Raw genomic sequence first — 12,683 nt, 5'->3', positions numbered from 1 at the left:
CTAGACTCCACCACAACCCAGTGAACTCCACTTCCTGTCTCCTGTAACAACAACAACAATCCACATGTGTACTAGACTCCACCACAACCCAGTGAACTCCTCTTCCTGTCTCCTGTAACAACAGCAATCCACATGTGTACTAGACTCCACCACAACCCAGTGAACTCCACTTCCTGTCTCCTGTAACAACAACAATCCACATGTGTACTAGACTCCACCACAACCCAGTGAACTCCACTTCCTGTCTCCTGTAACAACAACAACCCACATGTGTACTAGACTCCACCACAACCCAGTGAACTCCTCTTCCTGTCTCCTGTCTCAGAGAGAAGAAGCCTCTTGGCTGGGACACAGACATCTCCTGGCTGACAGGGGAGGAGCTACACGTGGAAGTGCTGGAGAACGTTCCTCTGACCACACACAACTTTGTGAGTATGACAGGAACTATGGAATTGGTACTAGATTTTCGTATATGACTGGGCAGGGGTGCAGCCATGGGTGGGCCTGGGAGGGCATGGGCCCACCCACTTGGGAGTCAGGCCCAGCCAATCAGAATGAGTTTTTCCTCACAAAAGGGCTTTATTACAGACAAAAATACCCCTCATGCTTATGGTAGATAAATTAACATTACATTCTCTGGCAACAGCTTTGGTGGACAATCCTGCAGTTAGAATGTCAATTGCACGCTCCTTCAAACTTGAGACATCTGTGACATTGTGCTGTGTGAGAGAAGTGCAATTTTCTCACACAATAAAAGTGGCCTTTTATTGTCCCCGGCACAAGGTGCACCTGTGTAATGATCATGTTGTTTAATCAGCTTCTTGATATGCCACACCTGTCAGATGGATGTATTATCTTGGCAAAGGAGAGATGCTCACTAATAGGGATGTAAACAGATTTTTTTGCACAACATTTGAAAGGAAATAAGCTTTTTGTGAGTATGGAACATTTCTGGGATGATTTATTTCAGCTCATGAAACATGGGACCAACACTTTTATTAAATGTTGCATTTTTATGTTTTTGTTCAGTGTAGAACTATGGAACTAGAATTATGGAACCAGTTGAGACTGGGATGGGATGTTACTGGGAAAAGCCACTGGAAAGACTAACTAGGAGGGCAAACTGTCCAAACAGTGCAAGGTTCAGTCCATTGTTGAGTTGACCCTCGTGTTTGTTTCTGGCCGTGCGTGTAGGCCGGGCAAATAAACTGTTTGTTAGATCAGAGCGAGTTCATTCACTGAAGAAAAGAGCAACTATATACATCCAATGGCCTCAATGATTGGAACACCTGCATTCACAATGCATTTACTGTATGTTACACAGAGGCAGAAAGAGGAGGGGCAGAAAGAGGAGGGGCAGAAAGAGGGGCAGAAAGAGAGCTCCTAGATGGAAAGATCTTGTTTTAGCATGGGACATCGCCTATGAGGGCTTCCACCATTTTTTAAAATTAGTCAACTGAGTTGTGAATCCAATGGGTTGGATTCCCATATGATCGGAGCATTGCCTTCTTCAAATTGGATTGCCTTTTTGGTTTTTATAAATGTCTTTTAAGCTATATCACTGCCATCTAGTGGCCACAATACATTTTATGACGAGATTTGGTTCAGGAGTCCAGCAGGTGGCGGTAAATAATCCATGTTAGCTTTACACTTTTTTTTTCCAAATACAATAGAAGAAGAAACATGGACTACTTAAAAATGGAGATGGCCTCAATGGCACATAGAAAGACCATTCATCTTTTGTATATCTCTGTAGTATCCTTAAAGGCTTCTTAGAGTTACGACTCATGAGACTTAAGTACGGTTTAGTGTTTAATTGTAACTTATATTTACATTCTCTAATGCACCTGGCTTAAACGACCTGAATCTTTCTTAATCCTAGTTAAATAGGCAGACATAGGAAATAGCTACGGATAGAGGGAAGCAAACCCCCGTCTTGAGTCAACACTGCCATCTATTGGTCAACATAAATATACCAGGTTACTACAATCTCCGTAGATGGGACAGAAGGTACAACCCACTTGCTCCCTAACGTTCCTTCTCTATTTTCTAACTGTCTCTCTGTCTCTCTCTCTGTTTCTGTCTGTTCCCCAGGTGAGGAAGACGTTTTTTACGTTGGCCTTCTGCGATTTTTGCCGGAAGCTTCTGTTCCAGGGGTTCCGATGTCAGACGTGTGGATATAAGTTCCACCAGCGTTGCAGCACAGAGGTGCCGCTCATGTGTGTCAACTACGACCAGCTAGAGTGAGTTAACCATCAATCAAATTAATCAATTCACCAGCGTTCTCATGTGTGTCAACTACGACCAGCTAGAGTGAGTTAACGATCAATCAAATTAATCAATTCACCAGCGTTCTCATGTGTGTCAACTACGACCAGCTAGAGTGAGTTAACGATCAATCAAATTAATCAATTCACCAGCGTTCTCATGTGTGTCAACTACGACCAGCTAGAGTGAGTTATCGACCAATCAAATTAATCAATTCACCAGCGTTCTCATGTGTGTCAACTACGACCAGCTAGAGTGAGTTATCGACCAATCAAATTAATCAATTCACCAGCGTTCTCATGTGTGTCAACTACGACCAGCTAGAGTGAGTTATCGACCAATCAAATTAATCAATTCACCAGCGTTCTCATGTGTGTCAACTACGACCAGCTAGAGTGAGTTATCGACCAATCAAATTAATCAATTCACCAGCGTTCTCATGTGTGTCAACTACGACCAGCTAGAGTGAGTTATCGACCAATCAAATTAATCAATTCACCAGCGTTCTCATGTGTGTCAACTACGACCAGCTAGAGTGAGTTATCGACCAATCAAATTAATCAATTCACCAGCGTTCTCATGTGTGTCAACTACGACCAGCTAGAGTGAGTTATCGACCAATCAAATTAATCAATTCACCAGCGTTCTCATGTGTGTCAACTACGACCAGCTAGAGTGAGTTATCGACCAATCAAATTAATCAATTCACCAGCGTTCTCATGTGTGTCAACTACGACCAGCTAGAGTGAGTTAACGATCAATCAAATTAATCAATTCACCAGCGTTCTCATGTGTGTCAACTACGACCAGCTAGAGTGAGTTATCGACCAATCAAATTAATCAATTCACCAGCGTTCTCATGTGTGTCAACTACGACCAGCTAGAGTGAGTTAACGATCGATCAAATTAATCAATTCACCAGCGTTCTCATGTGTGTCAACTACGACCAGCTAGAGTGAGTTAACGATCAATCAAATTAATCAATTCACCAGCGTTCTCATGTGTGTCAACTACGACCAGCTAGAGTGAGTTATCGACCAATCAAATTAATCAATTCACCAGCGTTCTCATGTGTGTCAACTACGACCAGCTAGAGTGAGTTATCGACCAATCAAATTAATCAATTCACCAGCGTTCTCATGTGTGTCAACTACGACCAGCTAGAGTGAGTTATCGACCAATCAAATTAATCAATTCACCAGCGTTCTCATGTGTGTCAACTACGACCAGCTAGAGTGAGTTATCGACCAATCAAATTAATCAATTCACCAGCGTTCTCATGTGTGTCAACTACGACCAGCTAGAGTGAGTTATCGACCAATCAAATTAATCAATTCACCAGCGTTCTCATGTGTGTCAACTACGACCAGCTAGAGTGAGTTATCGACCAATCAAATTAATCAATTCACCAGCGTTCTCATGTGTGTCAACTACGACCAGCTAGAGTGAGTTATCGACCAATCAAATTAATCAATTCACCAGCGTTCTCATGTGTGTCAACTACGACCAGCTAGAGTGAGTTATCGACCGATCAAATTAATCAATTCACCAGCGTTCTCATGTGTGTCAACTACGACCAGCTAGAGTGAGTTATCGATCGATCAAATTAATCAATTCACCAGCGTTCTCATGTGTGTCAACTACGACCAGCTAGAGTGAGTTATCGATCGATCAAATTAATCAATTCACCAGCGTTCTCATGTGTGTCAACTACGACCAGCTAGAGTGAGTTAACCATCAATCAAATTAATCAATTCACCAGCGTTCTCATGTGTGTCAACTACGACCAGCTAGAGTGAGTTAACGATCAATCAAATTAATCAATTCACCAGCGTTCTCATGTGTGTCAACTACGACCAGCTAGAGTGAGTTAACGATCAATCAAATTAATCAATTCACCAGCGTTCTCATGTGTGTCAACTACGACCAGCTAGAGTGAGTTAACGATCAATCAAATTAATCAATTCACCAGCGTTCTCATGTGTGTCAACTACGACCAGCTAGAGTGAGTTATCGATCGATCAAATTAATCAATTCACCAGCGTTCTCATGTGTGTCAACTACGACCAGCTAGAGTGAGTTAACGATCAATCAAATTAATCAATTCACCAGCGTTCTCATGTGTGTCGACTACGACCAGCTAGAGTGAGTTATCGATCGATCAAATTAATCAATTCACCAGCGTTCTCATGTGTGTCAACTACGACCAGCTAGAGTGAGTTATCGATCGATCAAATTAATCAATTCACCAGCGTTCTCATGTGTGTCAACTACGACCAGCTAGAGTGAGTTAACGATCGATCAAATTAATCAATTCACCAGCGTTCTCATGTGTGTCAACTACGACCAGCTAGAGTGAGTTAACCATCAATCAAATTAATCAATTCACCAGCGTTCTCATGTGTGTCAACTACGACCAGCTAGAGTGAGTTAACGATCGATCAAATTAATCAATTCACCAGCGTTCTCATGTGTGTCAACTACGACCAGCTAGAGTGAGTTAACGATCAATCAAATTAATCAATTCACCAGCGTTCTCATGTGTGTCAACTACGACCAGCTAGAGTGAGTTAACGATCGATCAAATTAATCAATTCACCAGCGTTCTCATGTGTGTCAACTACGACCAGCTAGAGTGAGTTAACCATCAATCAAATTAATCAATTCACCAGCGTTCTCATGTGTGTCAACTACGACCAGCTAGAGTGAGTTAACGATCAATCAAATTAATCAATTCACCAACGTTCTCATGTGTGTCAACTACGACCAGCTAGAGTGAGTTATCGATCAATCAAATTAATCAATTCACCAGCGTTCTCATGTGTGTCAACTACGACCAGCTAGAGTGAGTTAACGATCGATCAAATTAATCAATTCAACTGATTGGGGAAAGGGGATGGAAAGTTTAACTTGATGTGTAATGTCATTCTGTTGGTTTGCACGCAAGTGTTGTTTTTCCTTGTTTGAGACGGACGTTAGCTTGACCTGTCGCCGAGACGGACGTTAGCTTGACCGCCGAGACGGACGTTAGCTTGACCTGTCCCCGAGACGGACGTTAGCGTGACCTGTCCCCGAGACGGACGTTAGCTTGACCTGTCCCCGAGACGGACGTTAGCTTGACCTGTCCCCGAGACGGACGTTAGCGTGACCTGTCCCCGAGACGGACGTTAGCGTGACCTGTCCCCGAGACGGACGTTAGCTTGACCTGTCCCCGAGACGGACGTTAGCTTGACCTGTCGTCGAGACGGACGTTAGCGTGACCTGTCGCCGAGACGGACGTTAGCTTGACCTGTCGCCGAGACGGACGTTAGCCTGACCTGTCCCCGAGACGGACGTTAGGTTGACCTGTCCCCGAGACGGACGTTAGCGTGACCTGTCCCCGAGACGGACGTTAGCTTGACCTGTCCCCGAGACGGACGTTAGCTTGACCTGTCCCCGAGACGGACGTTAGCGTGACCTGTCGCCGAGACGGACGTTAGCGTGACCTGTCCCCGAGACGGACGTTAGCGTGACCTGTCCCCGAGACGGACGTTAGCGTGACCTGTCCCCGAGACGGACGTTAGCTTGACCTGTCCCCGAGACGGACGTTAGCGTGACCTGTCGCCGAGACGGACGTTAGCGTGACCTGTCCCCGAGACGGACGTTAGCGTGACCTGTCCCCGAGACGGACGTTAGCGTGACCTGTCCCCGAGACGGACGTTAGCTTGACCTGATCTCTACAGGTGTCCCAGTTCTAACCTGTATGTTGGGTCTCTACAGGTGTCCCAGGTCTAACCTGTACGTTGGGTCTCTACTGGTGTCCCAGTTCTAACCTGTATGTTGGGTCTCTACTGGTGTCCCAGGTCTAACCTGTATGTTGGGTCTCTACAGGTGTCCCAGGTCTAACCTGTATGTTGGGTCTCTCCTGCAGTTTGTTGCTGGTGTCCAAGTTCTTTGAGCACCACCCCATCACCCAGGAGGAGGTGTCATCAGAGGGCACCACCCCCGTGTCCGAGGCCTACCCGTCACTGCCCCCGTCCGACTCCACCGGGTGAGTCTCACAGCTGTCCTGATCCCGTTCTCTCCTCGGCGCAGTTGAAGGAAAGGAGACGAGGAGAGGAAGTCATTTTTTAAGACTACTGAAACACAGACTTGATCATCTGCTATCTCCTTGCTAGATTCAATGTAGACTGGAATCTCTGCTAGTGCTTTGCCACATGTCCCCAGTGAGATGAACCACCCTGTCCTCCCCTCTTAACCGCTATCTGAAGCCAGGTTCCTGTCCCCGTCCATCCATCCCCCCCAGAGTTTCAACCCCCATCCTCCCTGACCACTAACCTCTCTCTGACCCCCAGGTCCCTGTGCCACGCCAGTGTGTCCCCGTCCAAGTCCATCCCCATCCCCCAGAATTTCAGGCCCGGAGAAGAGGACCACAGGACCCAGTTTGGACAGAGAGATCGCTCGTCCTCCGCTCCCAACGTCCACATCAACACCATCGAACCCGTCAACATAGACGTAAGTCCAACATCCCCCTTTAGTCTGTGTGTGTGATAAGTTAAGACAGTCCCCCTGCTGGAGACAAGTAGTACTGCTAATGTAGAATGTGTGTGTGATTAGCTCAGACAGTCCCCCTGCTGGAGACAAGTAGTACTGCTAATGTAGTCTGTGTGTGTGATTAGCTCAGACAGTCCCCCTGCTGGAGACAAGTAGTACTGCTAATGTAGTCTGTGTGTGTGATTAGCTCAGACAGTCCCCCTGCTGGAGACAAGTAGTACTGCTAATGTAGTCTGTGTGTGTGATTAGCTCAGACAGTCCCCCTGCTGGAGACAAGTAGTACTGCTAATGTAGTCTGTGTGTGTGATTAGCTCAGACAGTCCCCCTGCTGGAGACAAGTAGTACTGCTAATGTAGTCTGTGTGTGTGATTAGCTCAGACAGTCCCCCTGCTGGAGACAAGTAGTACTGCTAATGTAGTCTGTGTGTGTGATTAACTCAGACAGTCCCCCTGCTGGAGACAAGTAGTACTGCTAATGTAGTCTGTGTGTGTGATTAGCTCAGACAGTCCCCCTGCTGGAGACAAGTAGTACTGCTAATGTAGTCTGTGTGTGTGATTAGCTCAGACAGTCCCCCTGCTGGAGACAAGTAGTACTGCTAATGTAGTCTGTGTGTGTGATTAGCTCAGACAGTCCCCCTGCTGGAGACAAGTAGTACTGCTAATGTAGTCTGTGTGTGTGATTAGCTCAGACAGTCCCCCTGCTGGAGACAAGTAGTACTGCTAATGTAGTCTGTGTGTGTGATTAGCTCAGACAGTCCCCCTGCTGGAGACAAGTAGTACTGCTAATGTAGTCTGTGTGTGTGATTAGCTCAGACAGTCCCCCTGCTGGAGACAAGTAGTACTGCTAATGTAGAATGTGTATGTGCCAGCACTAGTGAAAGGCTTCTAGTGAAGAGGGTGCTCGTCTGGGTCAAGTCATGTACTGTAATGCTTGGCCAAATACCACATAGTAATCATACTTTTATTTATTTAACCTTTATTTAACTAGGCAAGTCAGTTAAGAACAAATTCTTATTTACAATGACGGCCTACATCGGGCCAAACCCGGACGACGCTGGGCCGATTGTGCGCCGCCCTATGGGACTCCCGATCACGGACGGTTGTGATACAGCCTGGAATCGAACTAGGGTCTGTAATGATGCTTCTAGCACTGAGATGTAGTGCCTTAGACCGCTGCGCCACTCTGGAGCCCCTTAAAGAGATACTTAAAGAGGAACTGACAGCGTTTTTAGCAATGTGAAATCTTAAAATCTTTTCATATATACCCCAGGAAGAATATGACCCTTTTTAAAAAGCGAACACTTAGATATGGGCATTTCACATTTTCATAAATTCATAGAATGTTGGGGCATTTGTGAAAAATCTATCGCAATCTAGAGTGGGAAAGTGGCCGTGCGTTTGGACAATTAATAGACACTGCAGTAAATAAAACATCTGTTTCATCCAGGACCAGAGTTTACACAGACCGGTGCAGCAGTAGCCAATCAGAGCCACAGTAGGCCTTTATACAAACAAGCCATTTGCACAGAGGCCTGTCATCATTCACTATGAACTGGACTGTGTGTTTACAGGCAGTAGGGCCTGTCATCATTCACTATGAACTGGACTGTGTGTTTACAGGCAGTAGGACCTGTCATCATTCACTATGAACTGGGCTGTGTGTTTACAGGCAGTAGGACCTGTCATCATTCACTATGAACTGGACTGTGTGTTTACAGGAAGTAGGGCCTGTCATCATTCACTATGAACTGGACTGTGTGTTTACAGGCAGTAGGACCTGTCATCATTCACTATGAACTGGGCTGTGTGTTTACAGGCAGTAGGACCTGTCATCATTCACTATGAACTGGACTGTGTGTTTACAGGAAGTAAGGCCTGTCATCATTCACTATGAACTGGACTGTGTGTTTACAGGAAGTAGGGCCTGTCATCATTCACTATGAACTGGACTGTGTGTTTACAGGAAGTAGGGCCTGTCATCATTCACTATGAACTGGACTGTGTGTTTACAGGAAGTAGGACCTGCCATCATTCACTATGAACTGGACTGTGTGTTAACAGGCAGTAGGGCCTGTCATCATTCACTATGAACTGGACTGTGTGTTTACAGGAAGTAGGGCCTGTCATCATTCACTATGAACTGGACTGTGTGTTTACAGGAAGTAGGGCCTGTCATCATTCACTATGAACTGGACTGTGTGTTTCCAGGCAGTAGGGCCTGTCATCATTCACTATGAACTAGACTGTGTGTTTACAGGAAGTAGGGCCTGTCATCATTCACTATGAACTGGACTGTGTGTTTACAGACAGTAGGGCCTGTCATCATTCACTTTGAACAGGACTGTGTGTTTACAGGAAGTAGGGCCTGTCATCATTCACTTTGAACAGGACTGTGTGTTTACAGGAAGTAGGGCCTGTCATCATTCACTTTGAACTGGACTGTGTGTTAACAGGCAGTAGGACCTGTCATCATTCACTATGAACTGGACTGTGTGTTTACAGGAAGTAGGCCCTGCCATCATTCACTATGAACTGGACTGTGTGTTTACAGGAAGTAGGGCCTGTCATCATTCACTTTGAACTGGACTGTGTGTTTACAGGAAGTAGGGCCTGTCATCATTCACTATGAACTGGACTGTGTGTTTACAGGCAGTAGGGCCTGCCATCATTCACTTTGAACAGGACTGTGTGTTTACAGGAAGTAGGGCCTGTCATCATTCACTTTGAACTGGACTGTGTGTTAACAGGCAGTAGGACCTGTCATCATTCACTATGAACTGGACTGTGTGTTTACAGGAAGTAGGCCCTGCCATCATTCACTATGAACTGGACTGTGTGTTTACAGGAAGTAGGGCCTGTCATCATTCACTTTGAACTGGACTGTGTGTTTACAGGAAGTAGGGCCTGTCATCATTCACTATGAACTGGACTGTGTGTTTACAGGCAGTAGGGCCTGCCATCATTCACTTTGAACAGGACTGTGTGTTTACAGGAAGTAGGGCCTGTCATCATTCACTTTGAACTGGACTGTGTGTTAACAGGAAGTAGGGCCTGTCATCATTCACTATGAACTGGACTGTGTGTTTACAGGCAGTAGGGCCTGTCATCATTCACTTTGAACTGGACTGTGTGTTAACAGGAAGTAGGGCCTGTCATCATTCACTATGAACTGGACTGTGTGTTTACAGGCAGTAGGGCCTGTCATCATTCACTATGAACTGGACTGTGTGTTTACAGGCAGTAGGGCCTGTCATCATTCACTATGAACTGGACTGTGTGTTTACAGGCAGTAGGGCCTGTCATCATTCACTATGAACTGGACTGTGTGTTTACAGGCAGTAGGGCCTGTCATCATTCACTATGAACTGGACTGTGTGTTTACAGGCAGTAGGGCCTGCCATCATTCACTTTGAACTGGACTGTGTGTTTACAGGAAGTAGGGCCTGTCATCATTCACTATGAACTGGACTGTGTGTTTACAGGCAGTAGGGCCTGTCATCATTCACTATGAACTGGACTGTGTTTACAGGAAGTAGGGCCTGTCATCATTCACTATGAACTGGACTGTGTGTTTACAGGAAGTAGGGCCTGACACCATTCACTATGAACTGGACTGTGTGTTTACAGGCAGTAGGGCCTGTCATCATTCACTATGAACTGGACTGTGTGTTTACAGGAAGTAGGGCCTGTCATCATTCACTATGAACTGGACTGTGTGTTAACAGGCAGTAGGACCTGCCATCAGTCACTATGAACTGGACTGTGTGTTTACAGGAAGTAGGGCCTGCCATCATTCACTATGAACTGGACTGTGTTTACAGGAAGTAGGGCCTGTCATCATTCACTATGAACTGGACTGTGTGTTTACAGGCAGTAGGGCCTGTCATCATTCACTATGAACTGGACTGTGTGTTTACAGGAAGTAGGGCCTGTCATCATTCACTATGAACTGGACTGTGTGTTAACAGGCAGTAGGACCTGTCATCATTCACTATGAACTGGACTGTGTGTTTACAGGAAGTAGGGCCTGTCATCATTCACTATGAACTGGACTGTGTGTTTACAGGAAGTAGGGCCTGTCATCATTCACTATGAACTGGACTGTGTTTACAGGAAGTAGGTCCTACCATCATTCACTTTGAACTGGACTGTGTGTTTACAGGAAGTAGCAACAGCACGACTTTAGATCATAAGAAAGCATTTGCCAAAAGCCACAAAATACACCTGAATGGATTTCTGTAAATATGTAAATACCACAGGAGTCCTCTTATATTTGGGAACTTCACAGTTCTGTTGATCAAACAACCATGACGAGGCAGTCTCTCTCCCTCAGTTATAAACATCAACAAGATCAACAGCTAATGCTAGCCAGAGAAAGATGAGCTTAACATCTACCGAAGTAACATTAAAAAACCCTCTAAAACTTTTTCACCTAATTGGCTGTTAAAATTGCACTGATAAACGATGGGGAATTGTAGCCTCCTCGTCTTTCTGCAGCTTGCCTGCCAACAATGTATGCTTGTCCCAACCAAGCACACAAGCCAACTGGCTAAAGTTGGCTAGCTACCTAGCTACTTCCCGACCCAAATTAGTAACACCTTACTCTGACAATTTGACCCCACCTAGCAGAGCTGTTTACATGTTATCTAGAGCGTTCTTGACTGAACTATTACTTACTTTGCCTACGTTTACTGACCCCGGTTATATTCAGCAGGTGTTTCGTGTTAAGTTCATCAGTTATTCTGCGCTCTGAATTTACGAATGCGAGAGATATGCTAACTGGATAAGCCGTTCTAGTTCTTGCTAGCTTTACCCAATGACACCTGCATCTCTAGCTGTGTATAGCCAACGAAAAAAACAATCTTGACGGGAAAAGTCTGTCACTAACCTCCTCCTCCAATGACATGACATCCTCCTAGCAGCTAGCTCGCTAGCTAACGTTAGTCTGTGTTTTTAGCTCGCTACATAGATAGATACGCTAACCTATTAGCTACGTTATTGCTGACTTGTGATCATTGGCCTTACTAGTTTGATTGTATTGTCATTCCCAGCCTTAGTTACAGCCTTAGTTACAGCCTTAGTTACAGCCTTAGTTACAGCCTTAGTTACAGCCTTAGTTACAGCCTTAGTGACAGCCTTAGTGACAGCTTTAGTGACAGCCTTAGTTACAGCCTTAGTTACATTCGTCAAGTTTTTTCCCAAAAATATTGAGCCATTGAAACTGAGACAGTGCATTCCGAATGGTACCAGGCCCGCTGTGATTTACAACAGAGACGGTGCATTCCGAATGGTACCAGGCCCGCTGTGATTTACAACAGAGACGGTGCATTCCGAATGGTACCAGGCCCGCTGTGATTTACAACAGAGACGGTGCATTCCGAATGGTACCAGGCCCGCTGTGATTTACAACAGAGACGGTGCATTCCGTATGGTACCAGGCCCGCTGTGATTTACAACAGAGACGGTGCATTCCGAATGGTACCAGGCCCGCTGTGATTTACAACAGAGACGGTGCATTCCGAATGGTACCAGGCCCGCTGTGATTTACAACAGAGACGGTGCATTCCGAATGGTACCAGGCCCGCTGTGATTTACAACAGAGACGGTGCATTCCGAATGGTACCAGGCCCGCTGTGATTTACAACAGAGACGGTGCATTCCGAATGGTACCAGGCCCGCTGTGATTTACAACAGAGACGGTGCATTCCGAATGGTACCAGGCCCGCTGTGATTTACAACAGAGACGGTGCATTCCGAATGGTACCAGGCCCGCTGTGATTTACAACAGAGACGGTGCATTCCGAATGGTACCAGGCCCGCTGTGATTTACAACAGAGACGGTGCATTCCGAATGGTACCAGGCCCGCTGTGATTTACAACAGA

The 12,683-nt window shown here is 45.8% G+C and overlaps 1 protein-coding gene across 5 annotated transcripts in view; it reads left to right on the top strand.

Annotated features, from left to right (window-relative positions):
* The window catches only part of braf (B-Raf proto-oncogene, serine/threonine kinase), a 62,776-nt gene that overhangs the window by 18,881 nt on the left and 31,212 nt on the right, over nt 1–12,683 (top strand). For all 5 annotated transcript variants that reach the window (XR_011666758.1, XM_071331512.1, XM_071331513.1 and 2 more), the window contains 4 exons: nt 326–428; nt 2,095–2,243; nt 6,179–6,298; nt 6,603–6,762. Coding sequence is in view for 4 of the 5 variants with exons in the window: in XM_071331512.1 (XP_071187613.1) it covers nt 326–428; nt 2,095–2,243; nt 6,179–6,298; nt 6,603–6,762 (532 nt within the window). In the remaining variant the exon portion in view is untranslated. The remainder of the gene's footprint in view (nt 1–325; nt 429–2,094; nt 2,244–6,178; nt 6,299–6,602; nt 6,763–12,683) is intronic.

This window comes from Salvelinus alpinus, chromosome 11 (genome assembly GCF_045679555.1).
Source record: "Salvelinus alpinus chromosome 11, SLU_Salpinus.1, whole genome shotgun sequence".
In the NCBI taxonomy this organism is placed as follows: Eukaryota; Metazoa; Chordata; class Actinopteri; order Salmoniformes; family Salmonidae; genus Salvelinus; species Salvelinus alpinus.
Note: the sequence above shows the minus strand (reverse complement) of the source record. Positions and strands in the feature narration are given on the sequence as shown.